Source organism: Engystomops pustulosus, chromosome 9 (genome assembly GCF_040894005.1).
Source record: "Engystomops pustulosus chromosome 9, aEngPut4.maternal, whole genome shotgun sequence".
NCBI classification, from domain to species: domain Eukaryota; kingdom Metazoa; phylum Chordata; class Amphibia; order Anura; family Leptodactylidae; genus Engystomops; species Engystomops pustulosus.
This window is the reverse complement of record NC_092419.1, coordinates 106,008,432-106,020,606: the sequence shown is the minus strand read 5'-3', so window position 1 is coordinate 106,020,606 and position 12,175 is coordinate 106,008,432. Positions and strand designations below refer to the sequence as shown.

General features: G+C 42.0%; 1 protein-coding gene across 6 annotated transcripts in view; it reads right to left on the bottom strand.

Annotated features, from left to right (window-relative positions):
- PNPLA7 (patatin like domain 7, lysophospholipase) overlaps positions 1-12,175 on the bottom strand; it is a 97,081-nt gene that overhangs the window by 38,957 nt on the left and 45,949 nt on the right. For all 6 annotated transcript variants that reach the window (XM_072125352.1, XM_072125350.1, XM_072125351.1 and 3 more), the window contains 2 exons: positions 10,896-10,996; positions 8,806-8,964 (listed from right to left, as the gene is read on the bottom strand). In XM_072125352.1, coding sequence (XP_071981453.1) covers positions 8,806-8,964; positions 10,896-10,996 — 260 coding nt within the window. The remainder of the gene's footprint in view (positions 1-8,805; positions 8,965-10,895; positions 10,997-12,175) is intronic.

The window sequence follows — 12,175 nt, the reverse complement described above, 5'->3', positions numbered from 1 at the left end:
AAATTAGGATGGGACAGGAGAAGGGGTTCATATTGCGGTATATTTAGGAGATAATAAGCAGTGCTGTCCCAGTGATGTATGTGGGAGGCTGCCGCGGGGACCGAGCTGAAGGGATGTGTTGTTTTAAGATAATTATCCAGCCACGAACTGTAATTATTTGAGGCAATTTCAGTTTAGATCAGGGATCTGTTTCATGATTCATTTCATAAGTCACATAATTAAGGAGCTGTTCAGGAAAGGATCGGCAACAATTCCTTATGTGCTGTCAGAAGAGGTTAACCCCTGGGTTTCTGAGAACGCAAATACAACCAAATGAACAAAGCTTTCAGTTCTGGTTTGTGATTTGTGTCAGCAGAATCCACGTTACATTATAAGACCTGGCGATGGCGGCGTTACAAAGCATTTCATGTACAAGCTGCCGCGCCGTCCTCTTATGTGTCAGCACAGCGTGTTCATAGCTTCAATAGAAACTATTAAAATACTGACGCAGCTAGCAACCACGAGGGCCAAACCCTGGGATGATGGCAATCTCAAGGCTATACATTACCTTGCACATTCACAGTGTTACTTGCATCTTTCGCTGCAGTCATAATACTGAAGTCCTGAAGCAGAGTTGATAATCCTGCTCACAGATGACAAAAGGGAGGTCTACATTTCAGACTAGAAGTATAGGAACGCGCCCGATTCTCCTCTGTGCCAAGAAGCAGCCCATGTGTGCCGCCATATAAGTCCAATCCTCAAAACAATAGGTACCGGTAGTTTGCGAGATCAGTACAGGCCTCTCTGAATGTGTCTCTGCTACTACAGTCCTACTACTCAGCGTCCCATAAACACTTGCCTACCATAAGTTGTAGAGGATGTGAAGAAGGATCTTTCCTCTATTGGACTGTAGCTAATGAACATGCATGTCAATAGCACATCAGCCATCGCCTTCATTATCCATACTCTAATGAAAGGTCAGCACACAAAAAGGAGGAAGATGACATCCGCAGTCTTTGATATAAATTTAAATTACCCAGGAACATAAAGTACAGTATGTGGGTGAATGATCCTTCCTACATCTTCCCTGTGTACAGAAACTATACACACTGGGTCAAATCGGTACCACCCAAACTGGTTAACAATCTAAAAAAAAGTTCTAACTTTTTAGCCCCAAGCCTATAGTAATCGCACCACATGAGGTTATATGATGACACCAGTCTGTGTATAATGCAAATACAGACATTTCCAGAGATTTTGTATCCTGGATATTGCCAACATGCGGTGATATTGGAGATTCAGCAGTACATAATAATCAGGAGATTATACACTAGACAAAATTGCTTTTAAGATTAATAATCAAAACGTATGTACAGCATAACAACCAACATAAGGAGTACAGGTGGTCCCCTACTTAAGAACACCCGACTTACATACGACCCTTAGTTACAAACGGACCACTGGATGTTGCTAATTTACTGTACTTTAGCCCTGGGCAACAAGAAACAGCTATAACAGTTATCACAGGAGTCTGTAATGAAGCTTTATTGTTAATCCTGAGTCTTATGACAATCCAACATTTTTAAAATCCAATTGTCACAGAGACCAAAAAAAATTTGGCTGGGGTTACAATGATAAAATATACAGTTTCAACTTACATACAAATTCAACTTAAGAACAAACCTACAGAACCCATCTTGTACGTAACTCGGGGACTGCCTGTATAGAGGAGATACAGTCACACGATGGAAAAATTCCCACGTTTTTTGTTCCATTTTGTAGTCACATTAGAAGTGAATGTCATTTGAACAATAGGCGAATATAGAAAAGCAAAACTCAATCTGCAAAGTTTCCTTATTTTATCTAGCCGTAACCCGTGAAGTTTTGTGTGACAATTGAGTCTTTCTGTGACATCCGTTTCATCCCATTACCTGAGAAGGAGAGAACATGCCCTACATATTTCCAGGAATTTATATAGTATCATATAACCAGGAGCCATGGTAACAGATACAAACTATCAATGGGGATAAAGGCACAAAGGAAGCGCATCCCGCACACACAATACAGGCAGACGTTCTAGGAAACCGCACACTAGATTATTACACATGAAGGATAGGACACCCCCTCCTACCTGTACACAGGGCACATGGAGGAAGCAGACGGCCTTACATCTACTTCAGACATTACTTTCCCCAAATAATGAGAAAATACATAAACTCAGGCAGTGGACTACAGACCTCACACCACTGGTAAGTCGTTACATCAGATCAGTGTTAAAAGCAGAGGAAAGTCTCCCCTGATAGACTGGCACCTTCTAACACAACCTCTCAGGCTCTGCACACGATCAACAACACAGTGCCAACATCTTTACACCAGACCAGCTATGCTTCAAGAAAGAATTCCCAATAACCAGATCATGGGCTCACTTTATTATACTCCAGAGCTGCACCCACTATTCTGCTGCTGGTGCAGTCACTGTACATACATGACATTACTTATCCTGTACTGACCCTGAGTTACATCCTGTATTATACCCCAGAGCTGCACTCACTATTCTGCTGCTGGTGCAGTCACTGTGTACATACATGACATTACTTATCCTGTACTGATCCTGAGTTACATCCTGTATTATACTCCACAGCTGCACTCACTATTCTGCTGCTGGTGCAGTCACTGTGTACATACATGACATTACTTATCCTGTACTGATCCTGAGTTATATCCTGTATTATACCCCAGAGCTGCACTCACTATTCTGCTGCTGGTGCAGTCACTGTGTACATACATGACATTACTTATCCTGTACTGATCCTGAGTTACATCCTGTATTATACCCCAGAGCTGCACTCACTATTCTGCTGCTGGTGCAGTCACTGTACATACATGACATTACTTATCCTGTACTGACCCTGAGTTACATCCTGTATTATACTCCAGAGCTGCACTCACTATTCTGCTGCTGGTGCAGTCACTGTGTACATACATGACATTACTTATCCTGTACTGATCCTGAGTTACATCCTGTATTATACTCCACAGCTGCACTCACTATTCTGCTGCTGGTGCAGTCACTGTACATACATGACATTACTTATCCTGTACTGACCCTGAGTTACATCCTGTATTATACTCCAGAGCTGCACTCACTATTCTGCTGCTGGTGCAGTCACTGTGTACATACATGACATTACTTATCCTGTACTGATCCTGAGTTACATCCTGTATTATACCCAGAGCTGCACTCACTATTCTGCTGCTGGTGCAGTCACTGTGTACATACATGACATTACTTATCCTGTACTGATCCTGAGTTACATCCTGTATTATACCCAGAGCTGCACTCACTATTCTGCTGCTGGTGCAGTCACTGTGTACATACATGACATTACTTATCCTGTACTGATCCTGAGTTACATCCTGTATTATACCCAGAGCTGCACTCACTATTCTGCTGCTGGTGCAGTCACTGTGTACATACATGACATTACTTATCCTGTACTGATCCTGAGTTACATCCTGTAATATACCCCAGAGCTGTACTCACTATTCTGCTGCTGGTGCAGTCACTGTACATACATGACATTACTTATCCTGTACTGATCCTGAGTTACATCCTGTAATATACTCCAGAGCTGCACTCACTATTCTGCTGCTGGTGCAGTCACTGTGTACATACATGACATTACTTATCCTGTACTGATCCTGAGTTACATCCTGTATTATACTCCAGAGCTGCACTCACTATTCTGCTGCTGGTGCAGTCACTGTGTACATACATGACATTACTTATCCTGTACTGATCCTGAGTTACATCCTGTATTATACTCCACAGCTGCACTCACTATTCTGCTGCTGGTGCAGTCACTGTACATACATGACATTACTTATCCTGTACTGACCCTGAGTTACATCCTGTATTATACTCCAGAGCTGCACTCACTATTCTGCTGCTGGTGCAGTCACTGTGTACATACATGACATTACTTATCCTGTACTGATCCTGAGTTACATCCTGTATTATACCCAGAGCTGCACTCACTATTCTGCTGCTGGTGCAGTCACTGTGTACATACATGACATTACTTATCCTGTACTGATCCTGAGTTACATCCTGTATTATACCCAGAGCTGCACTCACTATTCTGCTGCTGGTGCAGTCACTGTGTACATACATGACATTACTTATCCTGTACTGATCCTGAGTTACATCCTGTATTATACCCAGAGCTGCACTCACTATTCTGCTGCTGGTGCAGTCACTGTGTACATACATGACATTACTTATCCTGTACTGATCCTGAGTTACATCCTGTAATATACCCCAGAGCTGTACTCACTATTCTGCTGCTGGTGCAGTCACTGTACATACATGACATTACTTATCCTGTACTGATCCTGAGTTACATCCTGTAATATACTCCAGAGCTGCACTCACTATTCTGCTGCTGGTGCAGTCACTGTGTACATACATGACATTACTTATCCTGTACTGATCCTGAGTTACATCCTGTATTATACTCCAGAGCTGCACTCACTATTCTGCTGCTGGTGCAGTCACTGTGTACATACATGACATTACTTATCCTGTACTGATCCTGAGTTACATCCTGTATTATACCCCAGAGCTGCACTCACTATTCTGCTGCTGGTGCAGTCACTGTGTACATACATGACATTACTTATCCTGTACTGATCCTGAGTTACATCCTGTATTATACCCCAGAGCTGCACTCACTATTCTGCTGCTGGTGCAGTCACTGTGTACATACATGACATTACTTATCCTGTACTGATCCTGAGTTACATCCTGTATTATACTCCAGAGCTGCACTCACTATTCTGCTGCTGGTGCAGTCACTGTGTACATACATGACATTACTTATCCTGTACTGATCCTGAGTTACATCCTGTATTATACCCCAGAGCAGCACTCACTATTCTGCTGCTAGTGCAGTCACTGTGTACATACATGACATTACTTATCCTGTACTGATCCTGAGTTACATCCTGTATTATACTCCAGAGCTGCACTCACTATTCTGCTACTGGTGCAGTCACTGTGTACATACATGACATTACTTATCCTGTACTGATCCTGAGTTACATCCTGTATTATACCCCAGAGCTGCACTCACTATTCTGCTGCTGGTGCAGTCACTGTGTACATACATGACATTACTTATCCTGTACTGATCCTGAGTTACATCCAGTATTATACCCCAGAGCTGCACTCACTATTCTGCTGCTGGTGCAGTCACTGGGTACATACATGACATTACTTATCCTGTACTGATCCTGAGTTACATCCTGTATTATACCCAGAGCTGCACTCACTATTCTGCTGCTGGTGCAGTCACTGTGTACATACATGACATTACTTATCCTGTACTGATCCTGAGTTACATCCTGTATTATACTCCAGAGCTGTACTCACTATTCTGCTGCTGGTGCAGTCACTGTACATACATGACATTACTTATCCTGTACTGATCCTGAGTTACATCCTGTAATATACTCCAGAGCTGCACTCACTATTCTGCTGCTGGTGCAGTCACTGTGTACATACATGACATTACTTATCCTGTACTGATCCTGAGTTACATCCTGTATTATACTCCAGAGCTGCACTCACTATTCTGCTGCTGGTGCAGTCACTGTGTACATACATGACATTACTTATCCTGTACTGATCCTGAGTTACATCCTGTATTATACCCCAGAGCTGCACTCACTATTCTGCTGCTGGTGCAGTCACTGTGTACATACATGACATTACTTATCCTGTACTGATCCTGAGTTACATCCTGTATTATACCCCAGAGCTGCACTCACTATTCTGCTGCTGGTGCAGTCACTGTGTACATACATGACATTACTTATCCTGTACTGATCCTGAGTTACATCCAGTATTATACCCCAGAGCTGCACTCACTATTCTGCTGCTGGTGCAGTCACTGGGTACATACATGACATTACTTATCCTGTACTGATCCTGAGTTACATCCTGTATTATACCCCAGAGCTGCACTCACTATTCTGCTGCTGGTGCAGTCACTGGGTACATACATGACACACCAACAACAATTCAAGCTCTTTTGTCCAGGGTGCAGCGAGTCTCCTCCTAGGACACTGTGTGATATTATGTGATAGCTGCGCTTTCTACTAGTTTATCTACATCTTTAATAGAAATGATCATCTGGTGAACAATACTGATGCTCTGCATTAACGTGCGGATCCCAGACAATACAATTATAGAGGCATATTTACTTAATTATGATTTATTACTTTCATGTTATTTAAGTAATTTATTTCCATGTGTTTATCTTCTTTTCTACAATCCCATATGCTATAGACCTCCATAATATGGGCTTGCATTTTATTCAAACACCAATAAAATCAGTTTCAACCTTCCAGAACTACTATGACACCAGGTTTATAATGGGATTGGCAGGACAACCCCTGGATACAATGTACACCTGACATCATGATTCCTGTCTCTAGCACTAACCACTATAATAGCCTATGTCTGTCACTGGGTATAACAGGGCACACAGAGTCATTTTTCAGATTTCAATGATTTGCCATGTAGCATTAAGCTGATTATAGCTTTCCCCGCAGAAGAAAACCATTCATTTCATCAACATCCCACAAACATGGCGCGTCTGTCACCCCAGTAGCCCCATATCCCAGACACATGTAATGAGCAGCTTGCGCCATGGAATTACAAGGTTATGATTGTCTCACAGTAAGAGATCCAAATACCAGCCCAAATCCCAAGGAGAGTACAAGCCGAGGAGAGCTGCCCAGGCTGCAAATACATATTAGTAATTGAGGAATCACGCTCCGCTTTTATAGCAGCGCCAAATACGTGATGCAAGGTTATTGGGAGGTACATCAAGGCACGTCTCGGGCTACAGGAAGATCTCTGGCGATTTCCTGGATAAATTAGTTTAATAAGTACAATGCCCCACATACTAATTAAGGGCAGCGCTACAAGATACTGATCCCAAATGGCTAAACAAGGCTACAGATGCTGCGCCAGTAAATAGAAGACTAGGGAATCAGCAGACCGCCACAAGTGATGTATTACAGATGGTCTGTGCTCTCTACAGCTGTGTAAATATAGACTTTAGGTACAGATGTAATACAACGCAGCACAAGATGTGCAGCACAACTATAACACCAGGCACAAACCTTCCACCATGTCAGGTACAGGCACATAGAAATGACACCGCTCAGACAGACCAAATGTGTGCAATGACCAAGTCGCTTCCCTCTATAATCAGAACTGGCAAACTTGGCAATCTATAACTACAAGTGCATGATCTGGGTTCAGCTGAGTGGATGGGCTCTGACTTGTGGTGTCTCAGTTCTTGGAGGTGTCTCATTTCTTTCAGTACTCATTTCTCCACCGAGATTTGGTGGGAGAATCACTGAAAAGGTCACCATTCACACTTATTTGCTGCGACACAATGCCCCTTACTCGTTATGATAATCGCTTGACATGATCACAACTCCAGCAATTGCATCAGATGGCAGATTACAGAGACTAACCAAATAATGGAGAAAAAACACCTCTGTGTTACCGAATCCTTCTGTGCAGTATTTACTAAGAAGTAACATCCATTTGCGCCCCTAATCTGTCAAAATTGTGCATGAAACTATACATTTATACTTTATACAGTTTGTACATTCTTTAATAGCTTAGACCTTAAATTTAGTATTTTTTTTTAATCAGAGAAAATGAATTAATCTGTGTAAAGGCAGGCTTTCAGTAAGGGTGAAGACACACATGGCGTTTTTGGGCCGTTTTTACTAAGTGCGTTTTCAGATTGTTAAAAACGCATGCGTTAAAAACCGCATCCGTTTTTTAAAAACGCGTGCGTTTTTTGAAAACGCGTGCGTTTTTGTCCGTTTTTCCGAAATTGCGCAATGAAAAACTGACAAAAACGCATGCGTTTTCAAAAACGCATGCGTTTTTAAAAAACGGATGCGTTTTTTAACGCATGCGTTTTTTACGATCTGAAAACGCACTTAGTAAAAACGGCCCAAAAACGGCCCAAAAACGCCATGTGTGTCTTCACCCTAAGGAGTAAGTGCGTGTTTATCCTGGCAGTAGGTGAACATCTATAGAGCTCAAACACTGAATTCTGAATACTGTCTAATGTGCTCCTGTTTACACTGTAGAGTCTGCAGCAAGTTACTTTTATAGAAATCAATTGATTGTAATATATTATGTTACAGCAGATCAAAATGGTGTTTGTCATCATCTTGTACCAGGCACGGCCTCTCGCTCAATAAATATTGACCTGCCAAGGTGAAGTACCTTAAAAAACAGTGTGACAACACAGCTGGTGTATCGGGAGCATCATCCATCAGCTTCACAACTAATATGCTCTTCATACCATAGTAAATAATCAGTATAGAGTGTTACATGCTGTACAGTAGCTGACCTATAAATATATGCATATGCTGTGAACACACAAGATAACAATTCTCGCCATTTCAGGAAAGTCAGGTTCCAATCCAGTCCTTGCCACAGCTCCAATATACTAACGCAATAACATTGTGAATATATTAGGCCTCAAGCCTGGCTATATCTATGACATGGTGCCACAACATTACAATACGGCCATCAGAGAAGATGCAAATGTAATTAAAAACAACAATAGTTACAATTTCTCTCACTTGTTTAGAAGAGGAAATATTTGTACATCGTTCAGACCATGAAGACTTTACACATACACACAGCGCCACCTGCTGGTGTGTAATCCAGCATACAGATTGGAGAGGTGTAGGATTAATGTACTGTTCAGGAGAACATACCTCAAGTTTCATAAGTGTAGACAGATCTTTTTTTGCAGCCTCAAACACAGCATTCAGGTGTCTGTTCACACTGAACTCTGGGATCAATAAATCTTCTGCTGTGTAGTGATAGACAGCTGAGGGGGTTTCTGTAACCGTGACCGATTTCTTCAGGATAGGCTGTAGGAATAAAACAGAAAGCAACAAATTACACTATGCCATTAAAAATCCTTAGGTTTATACAAAAAAAATACTGTATATACTTGAGTATAAGCAAAGTTTTCTGCACAATTTTTGTGTTGAAAAAACCCAATTACATTAACCGTACCATAGCACAGCGGCACACGTCGGCGCCGCCCGCCCTTCTCCATAGTATGGCGCACGTGTGCTGCACTGTACTGCTCCTGTAGGGCGTCATGAGCCCATTGCCGTGTTTACGGGGGGACGTTTATACGACCCATACGTTTGTGTTAATGTAGAAAAAAATAAATAAAGGTATTTTATTAATTGAAGGGGCTGATGTGGACATTGCATTCATGAGTGGAGAATACTATACATTTTATTGATTAAAGGGAGACTAGTGGACATGTAATTAGAGAGTAGCGGCTGCATTTCCCACCCTAACACTTGAGTTAGTTTTGTGGTTTAAAGAGAACCTGTCAGGCAAAATAACTAAATATATTTTCATAAACTGCCATTAGAGAGCATTGCCTCTATCCCTTCATTGTCCCTCTACATGCCTGTAAACTTAAGCAATGCCAAGTTTACTTGGCCCCTTCAGCCTAAAGCTTTATGCAAATGACCTGTGAAATGTCCAATGAGTCATTAGCATATTCAGGCTGTCCAGCTTATTCATGAGTGGGAGGTACAGCCACACTCCCAGTGCATGGCTGACAGCCTGTATAATGGTGTAATGGCTCCTCTATGTGCTTCCTGGTGCTGGTGGCCATGCCCCCTGCAGCCTGTGTGTGTATAGGAGAGATACAACATCTCCAGATGATTTTATAATGATTAATGTATGAATTGACTAGATTAAGGCTGTGATGGGATCCTTGTGAGCTGCTCCAGCAGGTAGAGATAACAGAAATAGTGACAGAGACCTGATGACAGGTGTCCTTTAATTATGTTCCTCAGCTTATATTTTAGTATCTCCGGTATAGAAGGTAGTAATATCATCATCATTAATAATAATAATAATAATTATGTAAAGAAAGAACATGCTCCCCTCTGGTCCCTGCCAATCCATTCGCAGTACCTCCAGGTTATCTAACCTTGTACAGTGATGCCAGGGTGATGGCCTGCACTGTAGCCAATGACTCAATGTAGCCATGACCAGCATCACTGGATCAGTAAAGTCATGATGCTGTGGGACCAGGCAGTATTGGGAACAGAGTGCCGAGGAGGAGAGGATGGAATATTTTTATTTTTATACAATTTCTACTTTTTAAAATTTCCCGAAAAACCCTTTAATATCTTTTGCATAAATAACACAGATAATTTCTCATAACTAGCACAACCCCCTTAATTACAGCACATACACAGATCTGCACATATAATGTGGTGTAGTTTATTGCTATTATTATAGAGAATTAGTGGTACAATGCTGCAGGTTTGAAGAGATTTTACAAAAAAACCACAGCAGTAATTGCAGCAATAAACCCCAAGGAAGCACTACAAGAAACATGCGTTACATGAATGGTGGATGCCAGAAGGATGTGGTTTCCATATCTTGCACTACTGATGACTAATAATAAGCCATAGCGGCAGCTGCAATCATTGGAAGGATACATTTGCACTAATTATCTCTCTGTGCATGGAGTGTTTTGCTGGAACCAAGTATTATCAGAAAAATAAATACACAAATCACCGGAGTCCACAGACCTTGGTGACAGGATCCCTCCAGCACATCACATCAATCTGTCACTTCTGCTTTCTGCCAGGAAATCATCAGATTTATTAATTTGAGCATACAAAGCAGAATACAAAGCACGTAGTGGACAGGTTATGACTCGCCGATGTGGCGTTTATGATAGACCCACAGAGAAATGGGGATCCGCTCAATCTGCCTCCTAATTTTCACGGTTTCTATAAAACAAGGACCTGGCTCCTACCTTGTTCATGACCGGGCTTGGAGGGAAGTCATCAGGAGTCAGGCTCACCCGCGCTCTCTCATAGGCCATGTCCATATCGGACTTTGCAGCTTTTGGACTCCCTGGTAATGATGAGAAATATGTATTACATCAGGAAATGCTATAAAATATCCTACATTGTATCCTACAGTGCTGAGAAAAATTCTATTAAAATATCCACTAATAGGGCATGTGCGGAGTATGGTGGGGGTTCAGTCTGAACCCCACCATCCTCTACCATAGCTCTATCCTGAAGGACCAGGTTATGCATCTACCAGACGGCCTGTTCATTTCCTCTGATAGCAGGATACAGAACCCCAGGTCAGGAGACCTTTAATATATACAGTGTTGTCAGAGTCAGATCCTTTCAGGAACCTACTGCCATACTTCTTGCTCCAAAACCTGCAGCCTACCCAAAACCACTTAAAGCTCATTCCATAATAAACACCTTAGAGAGGTAATTATTGTGCGGAGGTTATTCACGTCATTGTCTAATGATTTATTAGTCGCATTTCTCTCTGTATTACCGGTCGCTACGTCCTCATAACTCTGAGGTGAAGGGCCAAATTTAATTAAAAATACTACACACACTCGCAGCTCCAATATAATAAAAACAGGAGCTAAACGAGATGTCCGCAACGCTGCCAACGAAAACGGCTTTCATGGATTTAAAGCAAAGCTGTTATCACGGCGAGTCGCAGAGCGCTCGGCTCACATGCTGAATGCCATAGAAGTGCTAATTAATCTAACACGAGGAGATATAAATAGGCGTTTCTCAGGAGGAGAAACAGTAGGAGACAGGAGGGAAAAAAATAATAAATCAGCTGCTTTCCAATTAATCACTTGGGGGGGATTGGAAGAAGTAAGTCACTCACATCACAGATCAGGTTGGTGGGGGAAGGTGAGCAGACCTGGATGTGACAAGCATCGGCTTTATGTACAATATCTGCCAGCAAAATGCAGCCGTTCCTATTTACAAGTGGCTGAAAACTTTCCATTCATTACAGAATGCAGAAATCACACAGGACGATAGCGATGGGCATCAAGAGCAACAAGAGCATTTATGGATAATTCCAAAAATTCCTATAATTGGGAGGACAGTAAATGAAAGATATATGGTACACTTCCCTCCATATCAGTTACACATAGAAGGAGGTTGGACACCCAGTATTCCAACTGATTAGCTGTTAATAGCAGCCGCCACCACTAACACAGCTGATACACAATGTATGAGGCTGTGTTACTGGGCCAGCCAGGTAACT